The sequence below is a fragment of the Amphiprion ocellaris genome, chromosome 2 (genome assembly GCF_022539595.1).
Source record: "Amphiprion ocellaris isolate individual 3 ecotype Okinawa chromosome 2, ASM2253959v1, whole genome shotgun sequence".
Taxonomy (NCBI): Eukaryota; Metazoa; Chordata; class Actinopteri; family Pomacentridae; genus Amphiprion; species Amphiprion ocellaris.
Window position 1 is genome coordinate 11,684,596 of NC_072767.1, and position 18,590 is coordinate 11,703,185.

The following is an 18,590-nucleotide window of genomic DNA, read 5'->3' on the forward strand; positions in this document are numbered from 1 at the left end:
GCAAGACCATTTAAAGATTAACAAATAAAAGAATTTTAAAATGGACTCTAAAATTTACAGGCAGCCAGTGAAGAGAGGCCAGAAGAGGTGACATTTTCTCTTCTCCGTGCTCCAGTTAGAAGGCATGCAGCTGCATTTTGAACCAGCTGGAGACGTGAGAGAGATGACTGGCTGACTCCAACATAAAGAGCATTACAATAGTTCAGCCGAGACAAAATAAAAGCATGGACTACTGTCTCAAGGTGCTGCCTAGAGAGGATAGATTTGACCTTTGCCAACCGCTTTAAATGAAAAAAAATAGACTTCACGACTGACCGAATTTGACTGTCCAGTTTAAAATCCCTGTCCAACATAAAGCCAAGAGTTGTAACTGTGGGCTTCACATACATTGCCAAAGGGCCCAAGTCACCACAGAAGGGCTCACGAGACCCACTGGGACCAAACACCATCACTTCTGTTTCCTTTTCATTAAAATGCAAGAAATTCAAAGCCATCCAAGCTGTGATGTCATCAAGACACACCAGGAGTGGTTTAATAGAAAAGGCATCCCTCCACTTTAAAGGAACATATAGCTGACCTTCATCAGCGTAACAGTGGAAGGAGATACCATGCTTTCTAAGAATGGATCCCAGAGGAAGTATAATGAGAAAAACAAGGGTCCTAAAATTGAGCCCTGTGGGACCCCACATAACAAGGAAGCAGGGGAGGATTCAAAACCCTCAAGGCTTACACTAAAACATCTATCTGCCAGCTAGGATCTAAATCAGTCCAGAGCAGTGCCACAAATGCTCACCTGGTGCTGCAATCGAGATATTAAAATGTGGTGGTCCACTGTGTCGAAGGCAGCGGTAAGATCAAGCAGGGCAAGAATCACATAATCACCAGAACCAAATGCTAGGAGGATGTCATTAAAAATCCTTAATGCCAACTCTGTGCTGTGAAGGGTTTTGAATCCAGACTGAAGAACTTCCAGAATATCATGCTCGTCCAGGAAAGCTTGCAACTGAGCATAAACAATTTTCTCCAGAACTTTTGACAAAAATGGCAGGAGAACTAGAGTTAGAAAGAAGCTACAAGGTCGAAGCCCAGACTAACAGAACAAGGTCAGGGCTAGCTAGGCTGCCAACAAGACATAACCTTAGATGAATTAGAAGTTCACAAGAGTGCAGTTGTTGAACTGCACAGAGCCAGAAACAAGGAGCACAAATTAGCATTAGCAGCATGCAAACAAGACTACAGGGTTGAGGCATAGGGATTGCACAAGTAACATTAGTAGAACTGACCAGGCAAGGCTTGTACACCTAATGGACAGGCTGATCCGTGCAGTCTGTGAGAGCGGGGCTGGAATCAGGAACATTGTTGAGCAGCAAGTTAACCATGACTGAAGCAGGCTTACAGAACAGAGGTTGGAACAAGAAGCTGGAGGTGATGGGGACAGGCAGAGAGATCTGAGGTCTGGCTTGATCCAAAAGGGGAATGGGCTGAGGCCAGGCAGATGTTTCTCAGGTGTAGCAGGAGGTTGGTCAGACAGCTGCTCGCAGAGCAAACTAATGTAGCAAGGGTCAGTGTTTGAGAGAGAAAAATGTGCAAGAATGCCTGAACAGTACAAAGGCCTTGACATGTCCACTCAAATTTACCTAAATTAATCCCAATTAGTATTACTGTATGAAAGTACCTGTTACATTTATGAAAGATAAATGCAACATGACAGTTTCTATCAATTTGACATCAACCTGCATTTACTGGTGTTATGGCAGGTGCATGAGGTTCAAGAGCAGGAAATGAGAACAAGAGGATCTTCAGTTTAAGAAACTTTCATTTTACACTCAGGGAGACAAAGAACTACAAACGGAACCAGAAACTAAGTACCGGAAATAGGAAGAATAACTGAACCGCGTAAGGCGGACTGAACGTAGAACCTCCAGTGGCTAGGAGGACAAATTACAAAAACTACGGTTAACCCACTACTGGTAACACCAAGGCAGGAAAACAAAAAAATGGAGATAAATACAAAACTACTGAGTCCTAGCTCTACCAGTAAACTGCACAGAAACCTAGAACGCCAACCTATTGAACCCAGATATTAAGCAAACAGATAGAAAGTTGCGTTAGCGATCGAAAGCAAAAACTAAGTCTGGTACTGCTTGGTCTGGAAAACCTTACTGACTTTAATGAGGGGGAAATGTCCTCTGTGGGGGTAGGTTCCTTTTAGTCCTTCAGGAAAAACTTCTCATTCTTGATTCACAGACGCGGAGGTGGTAAGTATGGCGTCTGGAGGTAAGGCTGGTGGTTTGGAGCCCCAGATGATTTTGGCACTTTCCAAGTGGTATTGCAGGTGTCCTTCTTTGGTGGCTGATGACGGAAGGAATTTCCACAGGCAGAATCCACGGAGGAACGGAGGAGCAGGCAGCCGACGAGGGAACCGGAAGAAGCAGGTAACCAAAAACAGGCGGAAGTCAGCACTTAACACGGAGAAACAGAGTTACTGGCAGAACTAGGAAAAATGGCACAGACTATTTCGGCTCGCAGAACTAACCGGAGGGACAAAGACGGTCTGGCATCAGACGACGACTGGTCTCCGTCTTTATAGGACGCCGGAGAGGATGATTAGCTGGCCTCCACCTGCACTCGATCTACTGATTACAGATGTAACACACCTGGAGCCGTCCTCGAAACGGCACACACCTGTAGGGGAGAGAGAGAGAGCAGGGCCGGAGGAGGAGAGAGCACTGCCACTGCCCACAGCCTAAACTGTGGCTGTGACAACTGGTCACAAATTAACTGCATTTATTGGAACTGATTATAAGGCACAACCCACTTGGGTTGTGTAATCTCCTGGAGACAGGAGTTTACACACAACACACAACAATCAGCAACAACATTAAAACCAGATGCCTAGTGAGTCACCCGCATGCCACCAAAACAGCCCTAACCTCATCAGGAAATGGGACTTGGAATTGGAACAAGAGTTTCTTTGGTCCGTGTTGGTTGTAAGGTGCAGCACCCGGACACATACCATCAGGTGGATGGATGCCTTGGACTCTTGGTTGTGTTCCTCAAGCAAATACGGAGTAGTTTTTGAGGTGTGGTCTGCTGGGGAATTCACTTTTCAGAATCTAAGTTACAAAGTTGTTCAGATAGCAGCAAAACTGACAGTCATAAAACTACCAAGGCGTAAAAGACGTACAAAGGCACATTTTTGTGTGGAAAAATCAAAACAGTGTTAGAAAAGGTAAGGACATTTCTCAATATAATAAACACACTTCAAAGAAATTCAAAAGTCACGTATAATCAGGAAAGGTTCTCCAATTAAAGTATGTTTCAAGAAGAGACTTAAAAGAGGTCACTGACTCAGCCAACCTGACTGCAAGCCCTCTGTCCCCTGAAGTTTCCAGCCGGGCCCCTGGAACAGTCAATAGACCTCTGCTTGAGGATCTCAGATTGCATACCAGCTAAAACAAACTGGGAGCTGTGATATGAGGCTTAAACAGGAACAATGTGATCTCTGCTCTTGGTCCTCATTAAAAGCATGGCAGCTGAGTTCTGTACAGTCTGGAGTTGATCAGTACATTTTTGGTTCAGGCAGGTAAAAGGCTGGTGTAATAATATAGACAAGATAAGATGACATGAATCCCACTGGTCTCTGTGTCTATAAAAGTTAAGACGGATTGTATTCATGAAATCTAAAAATATTTTCAAAAATTCTGCGATGATAAAAAAAAAGCATGATAGTACACGTTTTGCCTATACCCAGGTAAAGACCTGCATTAGAGGGACTGTAGGAAGCCCCTATTGCACATCCCCTTGTCTGTTTAAATACTGTGTCCTGAAAAATAAAAATGATAATGCACTCTGTCAGTGACAATATGAAATCATCGGGGGACATTACAGATTCTGGCCAAGTACTCAAAAATGTCCAAGAGCTGCTCAGTCTACGTCCTATGGTTGTGTCACCATATATATCAGACGTTTAATGAAAAATTATATCTTGACACTCATTCAGCAAGGCTGAACCTGGAGGATTCTTAACATGTTTATGTGCTTTCTAAAACATGTAGATTTTGTTATATAGGAATCTTAGTTCAGCTTCTAAAATTCAACTGCTTTCCCCTATCTAAGAATTTCTCTTGGTTCTATTTTGAGAGAATGTACGGGGCAGGTAATACTCTGGTATTTAGATGATGATAATGAATGGTAAATGGTCCGTGTGTGCTAGGTTCTGAAAAGTGCTTTACAGTATTTTTCTCATTCACACACTCACACACCAATGGTGGCAGAGCTGCCGTGCAAGGTGCTCACCTACCACTGGGAGCAACTTGAGTGTTAAGTGTCTTGCCTAAAATTACTTCAGCACATGGAGAGACAGTAGATCAAACCAGTGGTGTAGTCTAGTTTTTTCTAGTGGGTATGCTCTGATTTTTCCCCTTTCAGCCTCATAAACCAAAGCCAGGTCAAGTTCTCATATATGTGTGTGTGCACATGCGCATGCACACATACGCGCACGCGCGCGCGCGCGCACACACACACACACACACACACACACACACACACACACACACACACACCTACACACACACACACACACACACACAGAGCAGCAGCAGCAGCAGCTCCTTTATTTCAACCAAACCACCAATTAGCTAGTTATAGACGTGATAGTGTCAGCAGCCTCCTCTTCCCTGCCATCAGGTAGAGCTGATGTGGCCTCTTTATCAGGCTCCCTTTCTTAAACATTAAGGTTAGCTCCAGCTGTAGTGTTCTCTAAAGTGGTAGTATTCACAGGACAAGCAGCAGGCTTATTAAAACACTGAAATAGTGTCATTTGGTTTTGCTTTCTTTTTGTTGTTTTTTCTCGACCGACTGGTGTTGGATCATTAGAGGTTGTTGACTCATACCCCTCTCCTTCTAAGCCAGGGGTATTCAACAAAAATTCAAAGAGGTCCAGTCAGAGAAAATGGATTAAAGCAAAGGTCCAGAACATCATAATGTCTAACTTGAGTTAGTGTGATATATGTTGTTGTAACCTGGTAGTTTTATTAGGCCTGTAATCAAAAACTGACAGTCAAATAAATTCAGTACGGTTCAAAAACATTTTGACAGCGTTTATTAATAAATAACTTTTTATATAACTGTATATCTTAAAATAAAGTGTAGAACTTGAAAAAAAAATCATGACTGAACAACTTGAACCAACTTATACACATCTTTAACAATATCTAAATCTCATAAATGTTAACAATTGAACCCTTTTACATTTTTTTCCTGTCTTATATCACTCCCCTTATATCTCTGCTGCTTAATGGGAGAACTGAGCTGCTGCTTGCCCTTCCAGTATTTTGAATTGTGGTCTGAATGGTGTCAGGGTCATTCTCAAACACATTTGGAGCTCATTGGTGAGTCTGGAACGATATTTAGTTTTAATCATGTTCATAGTTGAGAAAGCTGCCTCGCAGCTGTATGTTGAGCCAAACATGGTCAGTATGTGACTGCAGTCTGTCCTCTAGTGATGTGTAATGTGCAAACGGTACGGCTCTAAGAGCTGATGCTTTGTAATGAATCTGAAGAGCCGACTCCCGTCAAGTGAGAACCGACTCCCAACTTATTTAATGGAGTATGGAGTTTAACACTGTCCTCGCAGAAACCACGTTACTGGATCCAAGATTAAAGAAGCTTGCCTTCAGTGACAACAGAGCTGTTGATGAGACACTTCAGAGAATAAGTGCTGCAGCAGCAAAATATCCCCCAGCAGCCAGACACCTCCACCATTAGAGGACCAAGTGGAGGAGGAACCTCAAACTTCTGCTGTGTGGAGGCTCTTTGATGGAATAGCTACAGGAGATGATTCAGGAGAAATCCTACAGCTGATGCTATAATAGAGTTGAGATCATATCTTGAGGAACCCCTCGTCCAACCAGCGGATGACCCACTGAGGTGGTAGCAGGCCAAGGCCTCAGTCTTCCCCACCTGGTGAAGGTGATGGAGGGGAGACAACTTCTGTTCCATCTGAGAGAATCTTCTCAAAAACAGTGCAGATACCAAAAGAAGGAATCCTATCAGCACATCCAAGCTCAGGTATCTGATTTTTCTAAATGCCAACCTACACTGAGGACATTTATACTGTTGGAATACTGAGTTTGGTTTTGTTTCTGTTCTGGTTCCGTGAGTTTGCGTGCAGTGTTTTGTTCATTTGTTTTTTGTGCAAAAAAATTTAATTGAAGTATTTTTAAAAAGTAAGAATGCCTGTTTCTGTAACAAAACAAATGCACAAAATGAGGCAATTACAAGGTTTCTCATAAAAACACTGAATGCAAAAGAGTTTGTCAATACACAAATCATTCATATTTGCCTGGTTAGGCTAAAATATGAGGCTACAAATAATACTAAATTAGGAACCGTTTGGGAGCCAAAAGAATCGGCTCTTCTTTGGAAGCCGGGCCAAAGAACCAGCTCTCTGAAAAGAGTCAAACTTCCCATCACTACTGTCCTCTCTGTCCCTCACCTTTCCACTGTTTTTTTGAAGGCAGAGCGGCGATGCAATGCAGCGACTTCATTGGCTGAGAAGCATCACGTGGGATGGCTGAACTCGTACGTAATTGGTCTGTATGTTTCCTGACCAGCGATAAACACTGGAAAGCAGCGCAGGTAAAATAGAAGCGACCCGTCAAATTTAGACCCGTATAGACGGCGTCTGGGTCCGCAGTTTAGTGACCCCTGTTCTCAGCCTTTCCCCATTACAACTTCACCGCTTCCAAACACAGAGAAGGAGAATTTATAAATGGGAAAGTGAACATTATGTCAAAAAACATACTGATACGTATTTTTCCGCATTTTTAAGTGGTTATACGGAAATTCGGGACCTTTTCTAGTGGGTGTACGGCCTATACCTGCGTACCGTAGACTACAGCCTTGGATCAAACCGCTAACCTTGTGATTAGTGGACAGACCACTGTACCACCTGAGCCATTGCCACCCCACAGTAGTATGTGATTAACATCTCTGGAAAGTACTTGAGTGCTCTCCTCAGACAGGGATTTGCCAAAGGATTATCGTTTGCCCCTACCTACTCTGAAAGGAATTTGATACTAAGATTAAGTTGTTTTGTTTGTACAGAAATTTACACCTCAAGTCAAAAGTACAAGCAAAATCCCACGACAAGCTCTATGTACACTGGCTAGACCGCCTCCCCATAGTCATAGCTCTCAGTTTAAATGTAAATCCCTTTCAGTCTCTTTGTGGTCTTCACCAGACGTGTTCCAATTCCTACCCTGTACATGGATACATTGACTCACTCTGTGGAATCTAATGTGCACTCTATTCCTGATACTGAGATACTTTTCTTGTAACTGTGAAATAATGTACAACAGAGTGATGGGACAAGAATAGGAACACTTTAGAGCTTGCCTGGGAATGCGCAAGTGTTTGCTATTTCTTCAGTAACAAAATAATTTGCCGCTAGTTGTCAGTACATCTACTGGTACACAGCAAAAAGAAGCTGTAAAGAGTAAATTCAGCGAACCCCATCCTCTTACTGATGACTGATAACCAACATTCACCTCATGAGGTTCTTACATTTTTATTCTGTTGAATGTGAATGTATGTCCTTCTTCATAGCACAGCCTGTCTGTACATGATGTATAAATACTAAATCCTGTTACTGTAAATAAAACCTGTTCAATGCATTTACAGATGAATGACTGTGCTACACTAATAGTGAAATCTCCAATAGTCTAGTGCTTGAACTATTAAGCTTCTACATTACAGACATTTTTCAAGCAGAAATTCCTCTCTTCCTTCCTGGTTGGACAAAAACCACTAAAAGGAGCATGTCTGCAAAAATGTTGACAGGAAATCTCCACCTACAAACAAGGCTGTGTATTGCTCTTTTCAATTAAACATTTTTAATCCACAGTGCTTGAGGATCTCCCTAGCATCTTGGAAAAAATTAGCTTTATTTCTAACATCATTACAATGAAAAGTTTGAGGGCAAAGTGGCACCCACCACCCACAGGTTAGACCAGCAGGGAAATGCTAATGCAATTTTAATTCAAGTAAGGAGGCATCATCTGTCAGTATGATATCCAGTTCTCCTTGATACATTCATCACCTACAAACACACTGATTTAACCAGTGTTCTTTACACATGAACTATATTTATTCATTAATATTAAAAAGCTTGCAAAAAAGCCTTTCTGATATTTGAAACATCTTTCATTTTTGTGTCAAAGTCCAAGAACTTTTGTACCTCTTCACTGTGTGATTTGACCTTGTCTCATTAGCTGGTGGAGATCATCTCATTGGATATTTATCCATCTCTGCAAAAATAACCACAAGCTCTTAAAAAAACAAACAAACAAAAAACATAACATGAAATCCATTAAATTAATGACACTGTTGTACCAAACAAATACTGGTGTTTGACTTATGTCAGAGGTGGTTCAGCTCAACAAATGTTTTCACATTGTTTCCCTGGTCCAATACAGATTATCAGTGATCCAGGAGACCCATATTTCAAATGGAAATGCAGCGGCAGGACAAATGACAATCTTAGTGCAAAAATACAGAAAACAGCAACTACACAAAAACTTTTTTGAATTGTCTTTGTTTATGCTTGGAAAATGTTTTGCTCTACGAAAACTGTTTAACATTTATCCTCCAGTGTTGATTGGCTATTACTCATGGTATGCAGACACGTAGAGCTGTAGGTGGGACAATCAGATGACTGCAAGAAAGGCTGATTATCAGACCTGCTCGGTCAACCAGGTTGTAGTGTTTGTGCCCAACCAGCAGGTGTCAGTGTGACTCTGACAATAACTGCTCCTACAGTTGAAGGCTTTCACTGATGTCTGACCTGCAGCCGTTCGGGAGGCTGTTGTCTTCTTTATCATGTACAGCTGTTGTTTAGAGTCAGTGCTGTAAAAATATGTAAACACACATCTGAATCAAGGTGAAGGTGTCTTTATTAGTCTCCCTTGGGAGAAATTTGTCTTGGACAGAGAGGTCTGCTCAACAGACAAACACAAACCACTCTTACAACAATAAAATAACAAACATCTAGAAGAAAAAAGAATCTACTACAATCAGTCACAGGTGGAAATAAAAGTGCAAATGCATTATCACTCTGGTTGAAAACAGAACAAAAGTGCAATGTGCAAATTCAGCATTACATATATAAATAGTACAGAACACAGCCCTTACACTGTTACACACATCTGGATGGCCTTACTGGCTTCCTGTCTTTCTGTTCATCTGGGGTAATCTGCTCATTAAGGCTGAAGGAGCTTCTTTGCGATGTTTACAATATTTACCAGGTGGTATTCATGCTGATGCTGATATATGTTGGACAACATTAAGCGGGTCAAGTCATACAAACATCTAGGTGTGAATATCGACAATGACTTTAAGCTGGCACACACAAGTGGCAAGTGTCTGCCTGAATCCACCAACGCCTGCATTTTCCCATGGACTCAGAGTGTTTGATGTCTGTAGAAATATTCTGATTGTTTTTTACAGAGCAACAGCTGAGTCTGTGTTACGGTATGGCATTATCAGCTGGTTCGGAATTTTGACAGTTAAGTCAAAGCTCAGATAGTTAATCTGTTAAAGACAGCAGGGAAAGTCATCAGTATTCCTGCACCTGAAGCCCCACCAGACCTGTTCGAACAAATGACCCTCAGACAGGCAGACAATGTTTTATCAGATACCGCTCATGCACTGCACCCCGAATACATTCTACTGGACTCAGGAAGAAGATACAGGGTTCCACCATGCAAACACAGTCAGTGCAAACACTCGTGAATCCCTCTGAATCCCTCATTGAAAACAAACTTATATTTGAGCCCAAAGTATAATTTTTCACTTAATCTAACCAAGTTGTGTGTCTAAACTTTACCAAACCTTTAACAGCATTGTTGATTTTATTATTTGCATGAATACAAGAGCTAGTAGCTTTCAGACAGGGAGATTCAACAGTTCATCTGTTGCATGTCTCCTGCTGCCACTATGCTCCTATTAGTTGTATCAAAGGGAAGAATCAAACTACAGTGGCAAGACCGACCTGGTTTTCTGCATGATTTGGATAGAAAATACAATCTGACCACAAGATGTCACAAACATAGACAAGATTTTACAAAAAAAGACTGTTTTATTTCAAAGTAAAAACAGATTTCTGGAAATAAATGTAGATTATTTAAAAATATAATATCTAAAATAAGTGAAGTGCACGAGTATTCGTCCCCTTTAAAGTGATTCACCTGATTCTCAAAATAAGTACAGCCAATTCATGTCAGCAGCGCAAGTCACACATTACTGAAAATGGATATCAACTGAGTGTGGTGAATGTGTCTCAAGTAACTGTAGTATAACGATACCTGTATCTGGAAGGTCCTGTCACCGGTGGATTATTCCTGGATAGAACTACACATCAAGTAAAAGATCACTCCAAGCAACTCTGTGAAAAGGTTATTGAAAGATAATTCAGGGGATGGTACAAGAAAATTTTCAATTTCTCTCTCCATTCCGTTATCTGTGGGTTACCTTTTTCTTTGGCCCAGAAAACAACAGCAGCATGCTCAGGGCAGCTACACCTTCCACACTGAAAATGGAACAGAAACTCAAAGTTTTGTCAAAGATCTGAATCATGCTTATAACAACCCTGTTAGTTTATTTTTCAGGGTATTGTTCATTTTTATCGCAGTGCTTGTCTCGCTGTGTGCAAACGTTCCAATACAAGAGTTCCATATTTTGAGAGAACACCAAGCTGCACATTTTTCTGAGCTCCGCCCATCATTACTAAGGGGATGGCTGAGGGAGGCCACCAAGACAAAAAACATATGACTGCTCTAAGGGACTCATGAGCTATAGCGGCTGAGATGGGAGAGACTGTTGATACAACTGTTTAAGCTTTACAGGAGACATACTTAAAAAATGTTATATTAAATCACCGGTTCACCAGAATGCATGTGAGAGACTGAAGTCAACTGGAAGAAGGTTCTTTGGTCAGATAAGATCAAGTTGAGCTTCTTAGCCAACACACTATGTTTGGTGGAAACGAAGCACTGCTCATTATCACAAACACACTATCCCCACCATGTGATGACCTCTGTCTGATGTTGGTGAAGTGAGTGTGTGTGTGTGTGTGTGTGTGTGTGTGTGTGTGTGTGTGTGTGTGTGTGTGTGTGTGTGTGTGTGTGTGTGTGTGTGTGTGTGTAAAAAATTGAGCTTGTTGTGTTTCCATTCACAACTGATTTGGGGAATTCAGGTCTACAGATGTTTATACATTCAAGTTGAAATTAACTAAATTTGCTTACATATTGGAAATTTTTTTTAGTGTGAAACATAGGAAAGAAAAAAATCGAAAAGAATGATTTGTCTTAATTTTAGAAATAATCTTTAAAATGTTTTTTCATTATAAGCCATATGTTTGACTATTTGTTTAATATTTTTGATGTTTTATCTGTCAATTTTCCCATAGGAATTTATCATTTGTATTTTTACCTTATATTTTTGGAAAATTGTGAGAAACAGACATTTTGTAAAAAAAAAAAAAAAAATAATAATAATAATAATTTACAAAAAGAAGATAATTAAAATGATCCATTTTCTTCAAAATCAGAGTATGTCATGGTTTTGACCTGGAATCAAAAATAATGAGATAAAAAGTCAAAATTATCATTACATTTTCTTAACCACCAGAAATGATCATTTTCAGAAATGGTGTGTAAATTAAATGTAATAGATATAAAGAAGTAACTGTACTTGATTACTTTCCACTGCTGTCACCACACTGTTCTCTTCTCTGATGATGGGGGCTGTCCAGGCATTGTGCCAAACACAGCTGGCCTCTAACCAGACACCCAGTGAGGCAGTTCTTCAGAAAAACAGAGAAAAACTCTAACATGACCTTTCAATGAGACAATAATGGCAGTATGATTGAACTGGAGCACTGCCATCTTCTTCCCTTAACTCAGTATTTCTGCAGTTGGTCTGAAACTCACTGTTTGTTTGACTGGCAGCTCTGATGGAAACAGCTGAAGATCAAGTCTGGATTCTGCAGAGAGAAACTCCTGCTGCTGTTAAAAAGCTGCCGCTGATCATCCAGGTTTCATTAGTGACCTTAAACACTACCGTTATTTTACTGCAGTTATCTACAGGATCTGATGTCTGAATGTGAAACTAATGTGACTCCATGTTGCATGTTGGGATGTGGTGCCTCCTTACCTTTGTAAGCATTGCTGAATCCTGCAGTTTGCTGAATTGTGAATTTGTAGTCTAGATCATGTTCTCAACCACTGCAAAATTGTTCACAAGCTTCGATAAATAAAAAGTGAAATATTTTATTTTTATTTGTCCCTTTTTAAAGATGTATCATTATAGGACATTTCTTAAATTATTATTTTTGAAAATGTCTTCTTCTTTTTGATTTAGCTGCTGAAAGCAGCTGCTCTGAATGATTGTTGTGCTAACAGAGTTTTAATTAATTTCTAACTGGAAAGGACTGAAAGACACTCCAGAGTTCGACTTCCAGTAAAATCAAAATGTGGCAAATGACAGTCTCTGTTTGATTGTATTAAAATGGGGCTGCTGATGTGTTTAAAGTGCAGGAATAAGTACAGGATGGGCTTGGTCAGGTCAGGTGTTTGTCGTGTATTTTTATAATTTTACCAAGGAATGTCCATGGTCAGGATGACATCACAGACTGAAAAATAAACAAAAGCAATACAAACATAAATCAAAGAAAAACTTTTTTTTGGGTTCCTTTTGCAGGTCTTAAGACCCACTCAGTGGTGAGAAGCTACTCATTAAGCTTTGCTGCTTTTGGGAAACACATCGTAATCTTAGGATGGTTTGTAAAAAGGATTTTATAATTCTCTGAGCCTGACTTAAAACTCCAGTTTGTTAAACTAAAGAAAGCTCAGCTTTATTTCAGAGGCAACCCAATTGAAAGAAATTACAAACAGTGTTGATAAAAGGGAATCAGGACACCTTGACCTCTAATTATTCGACCCCCCCCCCCAAAAAAAAAATTACTTTTTAAAAAAATTTACTGAAAGTGAACATGAGTATGCAGTCATTGGTGAACACATTCCTAGTTTTATATTCCACTGCACTCATAAGTGGTTACAATTCCAAAACGTGTTCCAAAATGTTTTCTCTGAATGCAGACAACCTGGAACAAACTGGACAAAGCAGAAAAAAAATCTTTCGTGGAACTTTTTTCTTTTTATTGGTGGTGAATTTATCAAACACAGATTCGTACACTTCTTAACATTTTCTCTCTGAAATCCTCTTCAAAGTTAATGAAGTAAATGTATTTTGAAGTTGTATTTTTCCTGCTCATGCAGTGCAGGCAAAGAAAATGTCCTGATGACCTCTGACCCCTTGTTAGTTCTTTAGCCAATCAGATAAATGCATTCTTTTCAACAGGACTTTATAGAATCCAATATGAAAATATACAAAAACATATTTTTTTGTCTTTCAAAGAATAGAATATGCAGACATTTGGATGTAGAAAAACATTTTCTTCTCAGAGACACTAAACCAGAGACAGCAGGGAGGTGTCACCCTCATTCACAAAACCACCAGCAGAACTTTATTTCTGTAAAATTTCCTTCCTTTTTTAACTTCCCTTACGCCATTAAAAACTGATTCCATTCACACAGAAATCAATGAAGAAAAATATGAAGAGTCAGACAACCCACTGGACCACTACTTGCCAACAGAACCAGGACAAACAAGACTACAGGGACCAGAATGCATTGTGATGCAAGCAGGAACAAAAAAAAAAGGGGGGGGGGGGCAACAACAGCAGCAACAACAACAACAACAACAACAATAAACAGACTGATTCCTTCATAACTCTGTTAATGAATTCATATCTTATATGAATTTTCTCCTGCATTTTTTCAAACATGAAAAACATAAAACAAAAAACTTGAATTTTCATTCTTTTCGTACCGACATGGAAACATTGACACCAGTTTGTTTCCATCGTTCTCCACAGGAGTCCAAGTGCTACATCGTCCATCTGTCCTCCGTCACAGTGCTTCCAGTACATATACTGCATTTCCCAGCATGCCCCTGCTCGTCCACTTACAAGGACACACTCTTCCTCCATCAGCGAGATGGAGGGATAGCATGAAGAGATGAAGGGAACAAAAGTGTGGAATTTGATGAAAAGCTTCACCTTGACCACACAGTGTCGCTGTTTGTCAGTCATGTCATTAAAAATTCAGCACCAGTGGGGGGAAAAGGCCATTTTTGATTGGTTTGTATTTTGCGCAGAACATTCGTTTTTATTCTTACAACAAATGACACCATTAAAAAAAACAAAAAGAAAAAGAAAGAGAAAGACTCCACCCCTTCAAGTGACTCCACCCCTATGTTCAAAGTAGGCGGGGTCAAGATGACCCCTAGCTGCTGGATGACTTTACCCACCCCCAAGCATCCACTAGAAAAGTTTAACAAGAGTCTTTGGCAGATTTAAAGAAACAAAAGGCTGAATAGAGACTGAACAGAGAAGTGTGCTGCTGCAGGGATGGAGGTGGATGAGAGATTGCTCCTCTCCTCTGATTAGTATTTTTGTTTTCGACACTGATGAAGACTATAGTCACAGAAATCAGCCACAACATCCACAAGTATCAAAGTGACAGAATGCTTCAAACTGTGAAACATAAATATTCAGATTCTAAAAGTTTGGATTTTAGTAATTCATCCGTCTTTTAGCTATACCTGCTTTATCCTGCAGATTGTTGCAGGGGGCTGGACACTGTCCCAGCTGTCACAGAGCACACAAGATAAGATTTATAAAATGAATGCCTGTGTGTCTGAAGCAGTTTAAAGTATCACTCTGGATGCTAGAAACTGAAGATTGGTATTCATGAGTACTTTCTGACAAAATTGTTAATTGTTTCATTAAACAAATTGACCAGTGACACCCCAGTCAGATGTCCATTCATCGGAGTCTTTTTAGATTTGTTTGCCTCACAGATTCACTCTGACTTCTTTACATGGCCACTGCAGCTCGTTTCTGTGACTGTCATCAGTGAAGAGGTCCGAGAGATAAAACGGATGTTTCCAGGACTAACTAGGTTGATAGAAGTCACTGCAGAGCTGCTGTGAACGCTGCTGGGATCATCTGAGGAAGTCTGCCCGTCTGTGCTGGTGTTCATGTAGACCGGATGACATTCTGTTTGTTGATGAAGTCCAGAGCTGTGCTGAACGCTGAGGATGACATACTGAAGATGGCAATCGTCCCGATGAGTTCAGGCTTTGTTTTATTCAGCTGATGTGTTTCTGTGTAACAGCATCCTTTTTCTACAGCCTTCCAGAGAAACAGACCAAAGCGTCTTAAAGTTCCACTGACTGCCATACTTCAGTCTGTACAGGACACCATCATGACAGTCTTGTTTTTTAACAACTTCAGTGTGTGTGAAGATGCTTTGATTTGAATCACTGTCATGCAGTGATCCCTTCTCTGATTGACACTGACTCTTATTTGTCAAATATTTCCTGGTTTAAATCTTTTTTTTTTTTTCTCAAATTCAAAGACCACATCAATGTTTTAGCAAGATTCAGCTGCTTAACTCTACATTACACATCCTAATTAAAGTTTTCTTTTCATGGCTTGCAACAGGATAATAATCTGTTTGTACAGTATCTTGTACAAAATATGAAATACAAGATATAAGAGGTGCAAAACAAGATGTGCATAAACTCTTGGAAAAAAATACACTATCTTGTTGCATAAGATTAAGAAAAGTTATGTCTTTGGGACTGCAGGTGTTCTGTAAATAGTTTAATGTCTACATTTCTTGTTATCATTATTGCGGCAGGATAAAGCAGGGTATATGTAAATTGATTAGAAACTAATTTCAGATCACTACAGACCTGAAGATCACCTGATTGTTAAGAGTTTGCTGAAAGATTTTCATTCAGGATTAACATGAATGAAACTAAACAGCTGCCTGGAACACTAAAAAAACATCAGAATTAGCTGCTCTCTGGCTGTAAATTACAACATGTTTCCAAAAAAATCCAACCTGCTAGTTGTATTCCACGTTTTAAAAGAAAAGCACTAAATAATCTACCAGGCTGGTAAAAAATGGTTTATGAACTGATGTCAGCATCTGTCTGTTTTCTGAAACACAAGTTAAAACTCTTCAGTGGATTTTTCCTGATTTTCAGCGGCTGTACAGTATAGATCATTCACAGATGGATGCAAAATAAATAGATCTAATCAACTCTAATTGAAATATTTTTCACTTACCAGCTACATAATTTTATATATATTTTTTAGAAAACAATTGAACAATATACTGAGGTCATTAAAAAAGGTAGTTTAAACAGCCACAATTTCATTCAAATCTTACACAAAGTTTTAGACAATATATTACATCAAAATTTTGTATGTATACGTTATGTTGTTCTTTGTTTGTACAAAGCCACAAAGGAGGAAACGATTATAGTTTTGTGAGAGCAGAAAAAAGTTTGTTTGCTTTGCATCTAGGCAGTTCCTTGTGCACACAAGTCAGAAAGTTCTACATGCAATATAACTACAAATCTACAATGACTTTTAAACAGCTAAAAACTTGTTAAACCACTGGTGTGGTCTTAAGGATTGGCTGAAATTCAAAAAGAATTTGTAGAAAAAGGTTTTAATACTAGGAAAAGTTTAGTTTTGGCATCATACCTGAATTGGCGCATCATTTTCAGCAACAGAATTAAAAAAAACAAACAAAAAATTAAACCCCAAATTATCAAAGAATCTGTGGCACTCAAAAGGCAGTAAATCATCCTTAGAGTCTTTAAAACGTAGAATTAGGCATTATAGCATTATATTCTATGTATTAGAAACCAGAAACAGGGCAGTCAATGAAGTCTCAGCTTGTTGATCTGTAACACAGTTTTGACATTTCAACAGAAACAACATCACAGAGCAGAGATGATCCCAGAAACTCTATGTGGAGTAGATACGCAGCTCCAAGCTCCTCCCACCACAAACCTCAGCCTCCTCTGATTGGTGGAGGTGCTGAGTGGCGTTCTAGTGAAGGCTGGAGGTGACGGTGCTGGATTACTGTCCTGCCTCAGGGTGTCCTCAGAGCAGCGGGAGGAGGACAGAGCTCGGCCCAACAGGAAGAAGTATGACCAGAAGAGAAGGGGTGCTATGAGGAGGCGAGAAGGAGGATGAGGAGGAGGGTGAGCAACATGGCAGAGGGCAGAATGAGGCTGCAGCCGCCGGTGGTGTCGTCGGTCAGGAAGGGTTCTGGAGACTCGTACACTGAGTCATCTGGAAGAGATGTCGGATTGGAATGGCATTAATCAATACAGACTCTAAAAACAGGGAGAAGTAACAAAACACTTGATTGGCATTATTCATTGGAACTGAGGTTAACACTAAATAGGTGGCCAGCAGAAGATACTTGGTTTTACAAGTTATGACATGCAGTGGGTTGGCATCTACGTATTCTGCACATACACACTAAAGCATGTACACAATTGTCTTTGTAGAATAGTTGCCATGCAGACAAAGTTTGGGCTGCATGTTAGCGTCCATGGAGGTGTCCACTCAGACTGTTGCAGACTTGGGCAGATGACAAAATTTATATAATGTGGACCTTTGGTGAAATTTGGTTCAACATTATGCCCATCAACTTCGGACGTCCTATCTGTACAAATGCATGGACTGATAAAGACACATAGTATTACACTTGTTTTATTTTTTTATATTCTATGTCCTTGTTTCAGAAAGAGTGGTGTAAATCCTCTGTTTCAGAGGGATTGGGAACCTAGGGTGTCCAGAGTTTATGTTTTCTCTCCTAAATAGTAACATTCTGTGTTTTCATTGGTTGACATTTTCAGAAGCAGTATCCTGTGCAGACAATCCACTTGCAACATCTGTGAACATCTTTTCTTCCTGCTCAGCAACACACGGCATCAAGTCCCCAATCCTGTGTTTCAGTCACAGATCAGCTTTCATCAGCACAGGTGTTGGTGAAGGCGGATTTTTCTTAGGACGAAGGAGGATTTCCTGCCAATGGCAGCATTAATGTGTTAATGTGGCTTTCTGTTGTGACACTTGAATTCTCAGAAACTCCTTTAAAACTGTGAGGAGGAACTGTTTAACGCCTTCACTGTGACAGCTGGGAGTCTTCACACTTTCCCTGCTTCAAACTGACATTTAGAGTTTTATATCATGGAGGAATGATTAATTAAGAATTCAGAGATATTTCATCTGAGCCTGACTCATCACTCAGTGACTGTCGACGCTTTTATTTCACTGAAGATCAAATGCAAAAAAAAACTTCATGTAAACACCCAGCTCTGAATAAACTGTTGATAAGGGTGTTTTCACTCAAGATGTACAGCATGTAGAAGAGAACTCTTAGGGACAAACACTTGTCAGCTTCAAAGTAGAACTGGCTTCCTTTGGAGAATATTTACATTAACACTAAATCAAAGCAAGGTGTTATACAGTAGCACTTCCACCTTAAACATGTAATTTACAGTCGCTAATGGTTACTTTTAAAGTTTCACTACAAATTTTCTGATTAAAGTCACTGATCACTGTCCTCTGTGGAACCTGCCCATCTCAC

The 18,590-nt window shown here is 40.0% G+C and overlaps 1 protein-coding gene across 1 annotated transcript in view; it reads right to left on the bottom strand.

Annotated features, from left to right (window-relative positions):
• Nucleotides 1-13,194: 13,194 nt before the first annotated feature.
• Nucleotides 13,195-18,590, bottom strand: part of LOC111573629 (ephrin-A2-like) — a 119,124-nt gene continuing 113,728 nt past the window's right edge. The window contains exon 4 of the mRNA XM_055019435.1: nt 13,195-17,284. Within this exon, the coding sequence (XP_054875410.1) occupies nt 17,160-17,284 (125 nt within the window). The 3' untranslated portion in view covers nt 13,195-17,159. The remainder of the gene's footprint in view (nt 17,285-18,590) is intronic.